Source organism: Helicoverpa armigera, chromosome 13 (assembly GCF_030705265.1).
Source record: "Helicoverpa armigera isolate CAAS_96S chromosome 13, ASM3070526v1, whole genome shotgun sequence".
Taxonomy (NCBI): domain Eukaryota; kingdom Metazoa; phylum Arthropoda; class Insecta; order Lepidoptera; family Noctuidae; genus Helicoverpa; species Helicoverpa armigera.
Window position 1 is genome coordinate 12662992 of NC_087132.1, and position 15451 is coordinate 12678442.

A 15451-nucleotide genomic window follows, 5' to 3' on the forward strand; every position below is an offset into this window, starting at 1 on the left:
TGTGCCACAAACATCATCGGCCGCTGAATGTCCGTTTTGCAAACGTTTGAAACGCTAACATTGATTCTTAAACTCCTCCACAGCAGTTTTATCTATAACCCTTATTTCTTAGTCTAGTGCAATCATTTCCATTTCATTCCATTTTGGTGTGACTGGTTCGTGATTAGCCTCACAACTCTCAGATAGTCCGGGTGTTCACTGCTGTACATGTACATTTAAGTATTCATTCTAAATTAAATCTGCCTGTCTGCCTGTCCATAAGTACATCGTGCTTTCACGATCAAACTACTGAAACAATTTCAATGAAAGGTACAAAGATATTTTTAGAAGGACATTTTTATTCAGGTGTGGAAAGTAGTTACTTACCTCGTGAACTGCAGGAACAGCCAGTGATGATCGACGTACAACACATACGGTGACGGAGCGCACATACACAGGCAGTCATGAATAAGGAGGTCATGACCCTTCTTAAAATAGAATCATCTCATCACAGGCTAGGATATAACGTTATACCTATAGCCAGCGGGTACTATCCAGTTATGACTTCCTTACAGTACATATATTATATCAAATCCAGTGAAATTAGAATCATTCAAATGTTCGATACGAATATATCATTAGTGATCGTGCAGAATATGCCTCAGACTGTATGATGCTGGTTACGTGAAGTCGGCGGCGGAGTGTCGGCGCCGGGAGGAGCGAGGAGGGCCGTATGCAAACGAGGCGGGGCGGGGCGAGCGCTAAAAAACGCCCCGCGGTGCCCTCCCCGCGCCCGCCGCCACCCCCCGCCCCCCTAACGGAAACCGAATAAAAAACTGGCGCAATCTGTTCCGCGCTACGGAAAAAGTGAATCGGTGAAGGGTGACCCGCGACAATACCGAAGGGTTGCATTGTGCGCGCGCGCAGCCGCCGCGTCCCCCGCGCCCCGCGCCCCGCGCCCCGCACGCCGCAGCACACGTGCGCTATGTAGCGCCTTGTGTACATATTATTGTGAAAGGATAACATTTCACTTTTAACGATTCTCTCTCTATAAAAACTTAATAGGGATTTAAGCTGGGTGCCGTGTGATCTACGCCAATGAGTCAGCGCAAGCTTCAGTATCTCCGAATATACTTACTCTCAACGATAATTATTATCAAAACTAGTATTTCCCAGTCCCCGGCGTGTGCGGGTGACACAAAGACGGACTTGTTTACACTGCCCGTGCGCACTCACTCACAAGTTTAGCTGTTTAATACATCCTCCGGGCACACACATACTTAATGCAAGTACTATAAGTGTTGTCTTTTTTGGATAAGTCCCTGATTTCAGAGGTTACAGCCAGACTACAATAGCAATTTTACAAAATAGCAGAATATTATAATTTCCCAGTGCAAGTATTACGACTACAAAGTAAGCTCGACTGTAAGAATCACAAAAGTCGCGGAGTGGCGCGATGGCGGGTGCAGCCGCGCATGTTGCGGGTTTGTGCTAGTAGCTGTTGTTTGTAACGTTGATAGTGTTGGTGCTGGCTGTACTCGACATGAAATGAATACAATCAGTGTTTGTTTGAAACACTCTGTCAAGGCGTAGTTACCTATCTGCATACGTGAGGATGCAAGTTTACTTTCGTACCCAATACACGCTGTTTTAAAGTTTTAATTCTTCTATACTTGTACTTCAAACTAAAACCTAAGTTTTGTATCTACATTTAAAATAGTTTGATCAGAACAAAAAGCAGACGCCGTTAAACACACCCAAATTGTAACCTATACATATTTGGGATGGGTTAATAAACCTTTTCAAATATTTACCTTGTCTAAGTATTTATTAAAAGGTCAAGCCATCACGTGCGCGAAACAACTCGACAAAAAGCATCGCAGAAACAGACGCTACAAATTATAACTATTACCAGTAGAAAACTTGTATGAGCTGTTTATAATATATCATTAAACCCGTTTCTTTTTTAATAAGTGGTTTTTTCTCCGATAAGAGTGGGTGTCCCACGATAAGAGATAGGTAAATAAATATTATTTATGCAAAATGAAGGCAAAAATATATTGAAAATAGGCATTCCCTTTTGCATTGTTACTTTTGTTTAATTTTTTTTATCGAATTTCGATTCGCCCACGTCGGGTTCGGTTATATCGCGTTTCCTAAAGAACTCTTCAAAAGTCCGGGATAAAAACTATCCTATGTTCTTTCTCAAGGCCAACTCTATCTCTGTAGTAAATTTTATTAAAATCAGTTCAGTACAGAGCAATTATCGCAATCAGCAGTCAGTTCTGGTTAGTTCTCGACTGGGGCTCCGGGATCAGCCGCTGCACAGCCTTGCGGCACTGCTCTGAGTGTTCTGTGCCTGAAGCTAAAGCTGTGCCTAAAGAAATACTGAGCAGAATAACTGAGGCCCATTAAAAGCATGAAAACCTGAACCGCCTCTGCCGATTTACCGTTACGTAACAAACACTCATATTCGATGTACTGCTTCTCATAACACTTTGTTGGTTTTGAGGAGCTCTAAAACATATATGTACGTACAGCAGGTACCTACCCGTGCAGGTAGGTACAACTACGTGCTCCCTCTATCTGCTCACATCAAGAAGTTCGCTGTCACGTGGCTCCGGAGAGGATAAAACGAAACATTGCATGTTAAGAGATCAATGTTATTTTTATTTAATAGATACTTATATCATTTCGTTCAAAAGTCGTGGTGGCTCAGTGGGTAAAAAACCAACGTCTTAAGTATGAGTGCGTGGGTTCGTTTCCAGGTCAGGTAAGTACCTACCATTGCAACTTTTCTAAGTTTGTGTGTACTTTCTAAGCATATCTTAGACGATGGTTGATGAGATGACAAGATGATTGAAAAATCGACCCTTAGAACATGTTGAAACGAGTTTTGTTATGTACGCTGTGCTCGGTGCTGTAGCCAGAGGTCAGGCATGAGCCGCAGTGGCTCGCGGCGTCGCGGCGCACTCCCCCGGGCGGCGCGCTTTCATCTCCGAGCCGCGCTGTCACCCGCACACTCGCACGCACACTCGCGCGCTCGCAGACACCGCCCGTTTGAAGTTCAGTAGCAGCACTAACAACGCTAAAGCTGACCGAGAGCGGCGCGGGGGCTCTCACCATTACTGATGATATACGACTGGTGCGCACATTAAATGTGATTAAAGCAATTTATAATGTTTATTTGGCCGCGATATCAATGATTAAAGCGTAAGTAAGGAGTCGCGCGCCCGCATCGCGCTGCGCCCGAGCCCGTGATAGCGGCGGCACGCGACCCCCGCGCCCCCGCACCCCGCACCCCGCACCCCCGCATCATCGGATTGTTAAATTAAATAGAGTTAACTGCCGCTAAAGGGTTGCGACGCGTGCCGCTCCCCCCCCCTCCCCGCCCCCGGCGCCTGCGCGCGCGCACCCTCGCGCACTAGCCTCGCCACGCGCCTGCTGTAGCAGATTTCGATTTCACATTGCTTTGTTTGCGGCACAACTCTTTCTCTCCGCGAGCTATTCAAAGCAAAGTGCGCACCACATGCAACAGATTATAAAAACGATCATAGTAATATATTGATCGTTACGCGTTACGACGTGCTTATTAGTAAACTATAATGACATGCGTGATCAGCAGCCCTGCCCGGCCAGCAGCCCTGTGCAGTTGTGCAGTTGTGCAGTACGCCACTTGTCCGCCGGGAAGCAGCATTGCTAACTGAGCTAGGAATCCCATATTTTATATTAACTGCTAGTTATAAGTTATTTTGATAAGGGATTCTGAACAATTTTCAATTGTTAAGGGATACGATGACAACCAACAATTTTGATGTGTACTCAATTATAATAACCTAAGATATTATTTAACTATCAAAGATTATAAATGAAAGTATGAAAGTATTATTGCAGTATATAAGCTAGACATGTGCGTATATTGTAATGAGGAGGGTGAGCGGCGCGCTCATATATCATAGCAGTTTAAATTAAACCCGTCACCGATATTGTCGCGCGACGGAATAATTTACAAATGACAGCCGCTCGCGCCGCTCGTAAATCACGCGGCGTGTGAGGCCACCCTTAACCCTTTCCCTGCCCCGCGCCCCGCGCCCCGCGCCGCCGTCCCGCCGCCCCGCGTAAGCAAATCAGTTGAGTTTAAAGCGTCGCTTTATCTGCGAGTGAAGGGTGGCGCGGCCAATCCCCGCGCCGCGCGACTAGCTACTCATCTACATACCAGCCGTATGTAAATGTGACACACGACCTATACGTGCCACAGGACTCATTCGGACTTACCTGCTTTATTCAACATTAATAGTAGTTAATTGTATCATACCTGTCGATATCGTTCCGAACATAAAAGAAACAGATCGAATGTTTTGTCAGGATTCAACTGTAGTTGTTGAGACGTGCGGGGCGAGGTGCGGGGGGGAGGGTGCAGCTGCAAGGCTATTGATTAGCGCCGCGCCGCTGCACCGCCAGCACCGGCCTCATCACCGACCACCACGACTCCACCATCACGACAACACACCATCTACTCGACTCTATGGAAAATATATAATTTTAATTAAATAATTCAAACCATGATTGGCTCCAGTAGATGCCGTTGATAGAACTGTGCGTATTGCACCTCCACCGTCACCGGGGAGAACACATTTCAAACGAAATAAGATTAATAAAATAAAGATGTTATCCGATAACTACAATAAGTGTTTACGGACGCCCCTTCGTGTCGGAGCCCAGCAGCGGGCACTCCACTCGGGCCCTCCCGCGCCCTCCCGCGCCCTCCCGACCCCTACAATGCCAATCTTTAATTAAATATCTAAAGACGAGAGGGTTGACACGTCATAAAACTGCACAAATATAGAAATCAGTGTTCATAAAAACCCCATAAGAATGGTAAAACACGAAGGGTCGGCCGCTACGCGCTGCTACGAGCACACGCTACGCGCCGGACATCTGCTACGCTACTACGGCGACCTGCGTAGCGCCGCTACGACGCACCGTCACTTGCCTCACGCTGACTGGTACTGGATCTCCCGAGTGGAACGAAGTCTGGCTTACTTAACTAATGACTTGATTTCAGTCAAAACCCACCACCATCCGTATGTTTCTTGATTGATAATAATAAATATTCGATAGCATGTTACTGCTTAACAGGAATCATTTTATAAAGTTCACTGCTACGGTGGGATCGCGCCTCAGGAACTCTCCAAACAAATACTACCGAAATAACACTCGGTGGAGCGGTTACCGTTAAAGTAAACACACATTTATTCACTTTAAAGTTCTCTATAAAGGAGGCGAATTTCTTATTCAAAGTAGCAATATGTTGGCGCCTAAACAAACACTGGCCACATTACGTAAATGCATTCTTTGGATAGAGATGCATGAGCCGGGGCGTGAGGGGGGGCGCGAGGGGGGCGCGTGGGGCGGGGGGGGGGAGCGGGGTCGGCGGGTCACTACGAGCTGAATTAAACTTTCATCGGGCGCTGTTTGCGCACATTAGCATCACAAAGCGGCCGCCACCGCCACCGCGCGGCCGGCGGACGCTGTGTCACATCAAACGGGAGATGCCCTTTCATGTTCCACAATCACTTTCCTAATGGTGACTGAACGCTGTGTCCGCGAGTCTGCGTGCCGCAATCGCTTCTTGTCATTTTCTTCAAACCTTTTAAATATGATATCGATTAATCTTTCATTTATTTTGGTTGTATCTGCGGACAATGTAATAGTGTTATCGACATTAGGATCTATAAAGAGTTATTGAGATAAACAAAGAGCAGGATGATTAACACAATAGTAATGAAGTAGTGGAGTATCTCGTGCTGCGCCGGCCGCTGGCTGATGCCAGATATACACAATGATATCATTTGTTTGACAATGGCGCGGTAACGACTCGGGGCACACGCTGCACAAGCCGTTTCATTTTTTATTTCAATCGAACTCGATATCGGAATTCGCGCATCGGTTAGCCGAACCCGTCGCTCCCCTTTCCTAAAAAAATTAAACAGCTTTTAAAAGCTCGATCCGTTCGGCGAAAGGGAAAAAAATCATCTCAGGTAATCGAAATAATGGCGAGATCGCGCGAAAAAAATTCACTAAAGGGCGGAAAAAGAAACGGATTCGTACAAAAAAGTTAAAATTTATAATTCTCGGGTGGAGGGTAGCGCGGGGTAGTGCGGGGTAGCGACACGCGGGCCGCGGCTCGGGCGCGGCGCTCGGGGCGCAGTGTGTCGCCTCGCGCCGCGCAGTGCAGTGCTCTCCCGCCATGGTGCTCTCCGCCTGCGTGCGCGACTCGCGCGCCTACTGCTCCGCGCGCTACCGTGAGTACCCAGCTTTACTGTACGCCTCTCTCACCACACGCACGCGGGTTTGCAACGCGTTCGCGACTGTTACTCGCTCTGCGCTGCATATATCATTATACTTGCACATTCCGTATGTTCTTAGATTATAACTTGTAATAAGTTAGTACTCATCTATATAATACGGAAGTTATATTCACTCGCATAACCTCCATCTAACTGGTGAATGAATTGGTGTTAATGTTTGTTATGACGTGTGCTAGCTGAAGACTGTAAGCAAACCTCGCGTACTCCTGAACACATTGCTTTCAGTCCGTCACTATCGAGATACACCTGATGTTATCCACACAATGTAAACAGTATTTATTAAGTTGTTGTAAGATATTTCAACTCTTTCGTTTATTTATTTCTTAAATACAATGTGTTAATGTCAATTTAAAAAGACATGACAGAAATATGAAAATCTGTAAAATTTAACAATAAATAAAATAGCTTTGAATGTTGTATTATAAGTTTAAATAAAAACAACTTGATTGCGTTTCAAATCATGAAACAACATTCAAATTGACATTGACACATTGTAGATATTTAAGAAATAAATAAAATAAAACTAAAGAGGTGAAATATCTTACAACAATTAAATACTCTTTACACACATAGGCACTATAACTTACAAATGCATAAAGTGGTACAGGTGATGAGAAGCGTCTTCAATCATTTTGTGATTTTGAACGTTCTTGATGACCTCTGAACAAATAACTCTGGAACACTGATCCAGAGTTATTTTTTAAGCATGGATCTTTTCAGTGTTAAAATGTCTAATTCTATAATAAGGGTCTAATACCTGAATGTTTTATATTTCTTAGTGTTTAAACAAGAGTTCGTTTCCGCAGACAACTAATTAGAAACAATGCAATCAGTTACATAAAAGTAATAAGATTTTTCGCCAATTTCACTAAAACTAACTAAAACTCTTCTGATCACGAAATCATAATTTGTGTGGGCTTCCACAATTACTTATGGATAATTTCTATTTTATTTACAACTACATGGATGTATTTTGCCCGCGACTTTGTCCGCGTGCCGAAAAAAATTACGTTTCGTACTAAAGAAAAAGTATCTCGGTCTCCTCTATATCACCTATTTTCATACCGATTTCGATCGGTTCAATCGTTTTAGCGTGAAAGCCTAACAAACAAACCCACTTTCGTATTTACAGTTCTGTAGAACAATCAATAAAAGGGTATATCCATTCGTAACTACAGTCTTTTGCAAAAAACGGGCACCTTGCGAAACCCTGGTTGCATAGTCTTAATATATGTTTCAAAAGGTTTTAATGACTGGAGTGTGTTACTAGCATCAAAAGGATAAGCCAAGCGTAACGCGGTGTCCTGCGTGAGCGACGAACGCGACGCGACGCGACGCAACACGACGCGACGTAATGCGACGCGATGCTATACGCGACAAATGTCCTACGTGATTTTGGTCATTACTTCTCAAATCATGTAGAAGTACAGTACAATTTTGCTTGAAAGTTCATATTTAAAGTAGAGACAGCAACATTTTTTCAAGTTCTTTGTACTAATAAACGATTTCTATAATGTTTATGTTTTTTGTCCCACAACAATCTTTATTCACGCACTGCGGCGATCAACGCTTCTGAATAGTTCGTGGTGTCGCGTCTGGTCGCCCTCAAAACAAGTTCGCGTTACGTCGCGTCTCGCCGCAGACTGTCACATAGGCCACATGTAGGGAACGCCGTTGAGTTGATCGCGTTCGTCGCGTTCGCAGCGTCGCGTCGCGTCGCGTTCGTCGCTCACGCAGGACACCGCGTAAGAGTGTTTTCTTAATTTGAATTTTGAGGAATTGCTAAGACGCTGGCTATACTGGCTGGTAGAAAGTTCGTCAACGTTTTGAAAAGTTTTCGATTTAATTTTCAGAAAACTGATAAAACAGTTTTAATAAGTGATTAATGTAGCTTTCTGTTATATCACAATATTTATGATTTCCCCTTTGCTATAAATAAACACGACGACTGCGACAAACCCAAATTGAAGATAGCAGTGCCAGTTAAAAGACTGTTTTGTTTTTGCAAAAGAATTTATTATTGTATTATAGATACATCATCGTCCTCCCGGGATAGCTCCTGGCAGGTGGATGATGTTCAATAGTCCGGGGCTCGTTTTGCTTGGTTACTCGGATGAATCAAATCAAACATTTATTTGCTAGAATATGGTACATAAGGTATTACAGTAAGATTGTTTCAGCATATTCTGCCCAACGTGGCGTTCATAATTTTAAACTACAATTATAATTGTATAAATTTTATGTAGTAATATTTTGAAATGTAGTTTTTCAAATGACGTGGCATGCAGTATACATTTTTCTTAAATAATTCTAGTTTTACTGGAGTTAGCTGAAGCCTTTTTTATGTAGTGATCGGCAAATTGGTCTTCCGTGCTCACTTTAAATAAATTGTAGTTCCTTTTAACAAAAATACAATATTTCAAAAATATATAAACAGGGTAAACGTAGGATTTTATGCTTTTGGAAGGTTAAGTTCACCGACATCATTGATATCAGTTTTCTTAAACCAACTGTTTACTTGTCTGTCAAAGTTTAGAATGGCTCTAGAAGTCGGTGTCTGCGGCTCTGTTGACTGTATATTTAGCCACCGATTTCTACAGTAGAGCCATGTCTAAAGTTATGGTAATTTTTTAAAGTTATTTTTAAGGACTTGTACATTTGTAAAGATGAGTAAAAACTCTGTATTTTTTTCTTGCGTTGGTTTCTTTAACTGGTTTCAACTAGAACTAAAGAAAGAAAACATTCATTAGCCTTACTAAAAATAAACACTCGAGCCTAAAAGCTGGTTTTCTTCTTATCTCTTTTTGCTGTACGATAATATTCCTTACATCTTCTTAAAAATCGCTTAAGAAAATAGACCAAAAAAAATATGCTTAATCTTTTGTGAGTAGTGTGTACATCATACATCAATGATGATGATGATTATGTCATCCTAGCCGATTTATCGGCTGTTCTCATATAATGAGATTAACCCACTGGGCAGGACATATTATGGGTATAGTTATCGGCACGAATCTTGAGCTCTGACCTACATCTGCGTGATAACTTAGTGCACGAGCATTTGCGCTGACACAGGTGCACTCACTAATTCCTTTACTTTATTACTTCTATAACTTCACTCTCATAGCGCGATGGGACGGCAATCCGACACTCCCGGAGAGAGATCAGGCCAATGTCGGTCCTGTGCCTGATACATAAATAACATGTAGGTATAGGTAGAAACTAGTTTAAACTCAATATACCTCTATTTAATTACTGATGTATATTTCGTCTAAGTGTGAAATACACGTGTGAGTAGACACGCAAACAGATCTAGTTTAGAGCTAACTAGTCATTCCATTCTGAGTCTTTCATCCCACGGGAGCATGTCACGCATCATACCTTAAACAGTCTGCCTAGAACATTGTCTTCTACTTGTAATATTACGCCAGTGCAGAAAACTACTGCTTTTAGTTAGCTGACGTCCAGTGGTGGCGAGAGCAGGAACAACATTGTTTGAAGGTTCCGTCGGAACTGGTTGTGCTTTCAGAATGCTTCATATTGGTTCCAAATTATCCTACTAATATTATAAACGCGAAAGTTTGTATGTATGGATGTATGGATGTTTGTTACTCTTTCACGCAGAAACTACTGAATGGATTTTAATGAAACTTTACAATAATATAGCTTATACATCAGAATAACACATAGGATACAATTTGTAAACATATTGTTCGAAATACTAAACCTGCGCAGACGAAGTCGCGGGCACCAGCTAGTCCTACTAATATTATAAACGCGAAAGTTTGTATGTATGGATGTATGGATGTTTGTTACTCTTTCACGCAAAAACTACTGAATGGATTTTAATGAAACTTTACAGTAATATAGCTTATACATCAGAATAACACATAGGCTACAATTTGTAAACATATTGTTCGAAATACTAAACCTGCGCAGACGAAGTCGCGGGCACCAGCTAGTCCTACTAATATTATAAACGCGAAAGTTTGTATGTATGGATGTATGGATGTTTGTTACTCTTTCACGCAAAACTACTGAATGGATTTTAATGAAACTTTACAGTAATATAGCTTATACATCAGAATAACACATAGGCTACAATTTGTAAACATATTGTTCGAAATACTAAACCTGCGCAGACGAAGTCGCGGGCACCAGCTAGTACTGTATATTAGAAGACCATGATTAATGCTAGAAGGAGCTTGTTATAGGTGTATTTAAGGAAATATATAGTACCTAGGCAACATTATCATACTTCTGCTGGGCGATATGTATCCGCCATCGAGCGCTGCGCTGTGGATCGTCAACTAATCCGAGCGCGCAAAAAACTACACAACTGTCGGTTTTTACATTGGTGACTATATCCACGAAGCGCAGCTCGTTTCTGTGATTGCACCCTTTGTGACGCACACACAAAAACTGGTGATGACGTCTCAATGCGAGCGCAGTTTTTTCAGCAGATGCTACTTTTTTATCAAAGAATACATCTTTTAATAATTCGCGTAAATTTGAATAAATGAACATTGTGTCGACACAAATCCTTTTTTTCCGCGCAGTGAGCGCAGGTAGCGCTCCCACGCTGCGCCCGCGCCGCCCGCCTTCACTACATGCGTGGTATTCGCGCGTCTACTGCTTATTGTAAAAGCATATTTATTTTGGCTAGGCTATCTGATATGTAATGACACGCAGGCTATCGGATATGGAGCAGCGTCGGCGCCGCAGGGCTCGGCGGATAACATCAAGTGGTGGCTGATCCGCTCATTAATCAGCATTACTTGTAATTTGATAATCCGGTGTGTTTGTGGCTTCGTGTCACGCGCCCGCGACGCCTCGCCGCCTCGCCGCCTCGCGCTTATCCTATTAATTGCATTAATTCGGCTCGACCTACTGAGCTGATCCGCACAACACGCACTCTCTTGTTCATCATATATCTACCGTAACCAATGTAATCTCAAAAAAGGATATTTCAGTTTACTTAACAATTTATAGACGGGTACACAATAATCAACTCCGTATTGGCTAAGCTTTTCCCGATGGTGGACCACCAAAACCTTGCTTATAATTTATTAGCTTCTATTTTGGAACAGTAAGAATGATAGAGTGAGGTGAATTCATAAAACAAGTGTAACGTGGAGTAACGCCAGCTGTTGCTAACTCACCTGTTCTGTTGCAGAGGAATCCGGCGAACTCATCAAGTCGCCGTCGCCGCCGCCCAGCCACGGTCAGTACCCCCCCCACCCCCCACCCCCTCACACATACACACACACTACACAGAAGCCATAAGCACGAAGTAAGGATTGATGACTTCACGCTGTTCTAGTGTGAGTTATCGCATGTTCTAAATGTTCAAACGCTAGGTACTTCAAGCTCGTGCATAGATAACATCTTTACCAACTGTGAACTTCAGAGCCCTTTCACATCTGAAGTAAAGTTGGATAATTTAGGTCAGCTTATTGACGAGTTGTAAAACGAATGAAAAACCTGCATTCAAAATACATTATACAACATACTTTAGACCCATGAACAGGTAACAACACACAATTTGGCTTATCCTTAATTCTTGATCCTTGAAAACAAATACAAAATATGTGATTACTTAAATTATGAACGCATCATAATTTTAAAGCAAGAAGGATTTTATTTGTCAGAATACAATACAGTACATTAAGGTGTTACATAATATATATATATTAGCCTCTTGTATTCTACCATTACTGGTGTACAAATATTAAACTTATAAACTAAAAAAATCATTATAAACTATCAAAATGATATAATGCGAAAGTAAATATGTTATAGATAAATTGCAGGAAAAACATTATCATTAAATTACTTATCTATACTAATATTATAAAGCTGAAGAGTTTGTTTGTTTGTTTGAACGCGCTAATCTCCGAAACTGCTGGTCCGATTTGAAAAATTCTTTCAGTGTTAGATAGCCCATTTATCGAGGAAGGCTATAGGCTACTTTTTATCCGGGTTCGTGCAGAGGTTCCCACGGGATGCGGGTGAAACCGCTGGCAGAAGCTAGTACTTCATATTTAGATTGCATCTTTTAAGTAATCATTTACAGTGCACCTAGTAACATTTACATCAGCATATATATCATTTACAATCAGCATAGCAAATAATTAAACCGTCATCTGTTGAAGGCATCTTCCAGCTAAACTGACTTTACACGCTCATCAATATGGTTCTAAACCATCATTTACATAGGTAATTGGGTCGAGTATTATTTTAATTAGTACAATTCTCTTTGGTATAGTTGATAAAAGCGCTGGCATATTGCCCAGCAGATGATATCTGAGCTTGTAATTAGCTCCGGTACTAATTAGCAACAAACGTCACGTCACGGTGTGGGAGGCCGGTGCGCCACTGTTCACTTTCCTCTAACTAATATTGTCGGCATCATTAGAAAGTGCAATAGCACCCCTACGGCTCAGTGCCACCTGCCCGCGCCTTGTCTCCCAGGAAGGGGTTTGATCCCGTGCGACGCACGCACCGATAAAAAAAATCAATGACACCTTAACCCCTTGTAAGAAAGTGCGCACGCGACGTCAGAGCTCGTCTCACCCCTTTGTGTAGTACGTGCCGCTCACAATACCACCCGGAACACTTTCTGAGCCACCCGAGTGGCTCACCGCACGAACAGTGTCAGTGACGAGTCCACGAGCTAGGTTATAATACAACAGTTTCCTCTCAGTGTACCTACCTCTAGTATACCTGTCTCTGAGTCATGTTAGCTACTCTCTATATCTTATTTCTTGAAACTCAAAGTGTGGACACAGATTGACAGTCGTTTCACTGTACTTCTTCGTGCTCGACACAGATGTAATCTTGTATTCCCTTGCTTGTTACCTTGCGTCTAAACTGCAGATGTAATACAATGAAAATGCAAGGAAACCAAGCTGATGACAAGATTACATGGGTGCAATACGCACTTGAAGTGTTTTATGTAAAACGTTAACGTATGTGTGTATGTTGCGCAGACGGGTCGGCGAGCGGCGAGGGCGACATCAGCGGCGACGAGCGGCCGCCGTCCCCCCCGCGCGCGCCCTCCGCCCCGCTGCCGCACCCCGCGCACCCCGCGCACCCCCCCGCGCACCCGCCGCACGTCGCCAGCGCCGCCGCCGCCACCGCCGCTGTCTTCGTAAGTGTCCTGCCCCGAGAGGCGCAGCCACTGGCGCGCGGCACGTGCTGACCTGTTGCTCTTGTGTTGCAGAACGCGGCGGGCGCCGGCAGCGCGCTGGCGCAGCTGCAGCACCTGCTGCTCACCCAGCACGGCGCGCACTCGCTGCTGCTGCACACACAGGTGAGACACGCAGCCACTGATGCAACACTAACACACACGTAGTGACCAGTAGTAACCGCGTGCGCTGTGCCACAGGTGCAGCAGGCGGTGGCGCAGGCGGCGGCGCAGCAGCTGCAGCAGCTGCAGGCGCGCGCCGTGCCCTCCTCCGTCGCCGGCACCTCGCCGACCTACAAATACATACAAGGTTCGTACTCGCACTACGTACATGCAGTGCACGTGCTGTGCCGCCGAGCTAACGTGTTGTGTGTGCAGAGGGCCGGTCGCCGTCCCCGCGCCGCACGCCGCCCGGCGCCGGCGCCTTCCTCACGCCGCACACGCCGGGGCCGGGCCGCGCGCGCTCGCCGCACGCGCACGCGCACACGCCGCTGCACGCGCACGCGCACAAGCCGCGCGCGCTCGACCCCACCGCTGACGACACCGCCGACCTCGAGGAGTTGGAACACTTCGCCAAGACCTTCAAGCAGAGACGCATCAAACTCGGTGAGTGCAGCGGCCGAGGCGCGAGCCGCCGTCGCGACTGTCGCTCGACGTCATGCTGATACCGTTTGTCGTTCCGCAGGCTTCACGCAGGGCGACGTCGGCCTCGCGATGGGCAAGCTGTACGGCAACGACTTCTCGCAGACGACGATATCCCGGTTCGAGGCGCTCAACCTGAGCTTCAAGAACATGTGCAAGCTGAAGCCGCTGCTGCAGAAGTGGCTGGAGGACGCGGACTCGTCGCTGGCGGGCGGCGGCGCGGGCGCGGGCGGCGCCGCGGCGCTGGGCGCGGGGCTGGCCGAGGCCGTGGGCCGGCGCCGCAAGAAGCGCACGTCCATCGAGTCGGGCGTGCGCGTGGCGCTCGAGAAGGCCTTCCTGCACAACCCCAAGCCCACCAGCGAGGAGATCGCGGCGCTGGCCGACGCGCTCTGCATGGAGAAGGAGGTGGTCCGCGTGTGGTTCTGCAACCGGCGCCAGAAGGAGAAGCGCATCAACCCGCCGGCGGGCGAGACGCCGCTGGCGGGGCACGCGCACGCGCACGCGCACGGGCACGCGCACGCGCTGCACGCGGCCGCGCTGCAGCCGCTGGCACTGCTGGCGCGCGCGCCGCCGCGCGACTGACGCGCGGCGCCGCTGTCGACACATATCCTCTCGTTGTAAATAGTGCGCGGCTCCCGCGGTGTACAGACTAGTGTTAGCGTGTATATAGATGTATGTGCGGGCCGCTGCGCCTGCCTAGCCTAAGTTTATATTATATTATTACGTGAATTTTATTTATGTGCGAGCGCGGCGCGATCGCCGCCGCCGCTGTACAGAGCTCATATCAGTTAGCGCACCACGCGACGACTATGTAAGGTGGATGTGTAGAAAACTATCTATATGTTACAATAAAACATCATAGACATTACGAGTGCTTTCATTTACCTTCAGCAATAGGTACTTAGCTGCTTATTCATATTCTTCCCCAATGACGCCACACAGCAGTAACAATGCTCAAATCAAATCAAAAGTCATTTATTCAAACTTGGCTGCAAAACAGCACTTTTCGAACGTCAAAAAAATAATTTTACAAAAGACAGCCCCCAAAACGCCCACCCTTCACCACTTCCTATGTGTTATTGCTGGGAAGAAGAAGTGGCGCAACAAACTCCCCAGCAACACGTCTGTCTGTTAGGTTAGAAGAACCTTAAACATTGTTTGATATGTACATTTGTATACAATTTAATTTGTATATTACAATAGAGGACAATACAGTAAAAATAATTTATACACCACATGCTAGCTAGCACTCACCCTACATACCTTAACT

The 15451-nt window shown here is 45.3% G+C and overlaps 1 protein-coding gene across 9 annotated transcripts in view; it reads left to right on the forward strand.

The window, feature by feature from the left end:
• The window catches only part of LOC110379817 (POU domain protein 2), a 125701-nt gene extending 110652 nt beyond the window's left edge, over window positions 1-15049 (forward strand). For 6 of the 9 annotated variants that reach the window (XM_049840731.2, XM_049840737.2, XM_049840735.2 and 3 more), the window contains 6 exons: window positions 11527-11574; window positions 13343-13503; window positions 13576-13665; window positions 13741-13849; window positions 13918-14145; window positions 14225-15049. In XM_049840731.2, the coding sequence (XP_049696688.2) occupies window positions 11527-11574; window positions 13343-13503; window positions 13576-13665; window positions 13741-13849; window positions 13918-14145; window positions 14225-14763 (1175 nt within the window). In that variant the 3' untranslated portion in view covers window positions 14764-15049. The remainder of the gene's footprint in view (window positions 1-11526; window positions 11575-13342; window positions 13504-13575; window positions 13666-13740; window positions 13850-13917; window positions 14146-14224) is intronic. The other 3 variants (XM_049840738.2, XM_049840732.2, XM_064037422.1) reach the window with 1 other exon arrangement.
• Window positions 15050-15451: the final 402 nt, after the last annotated feature.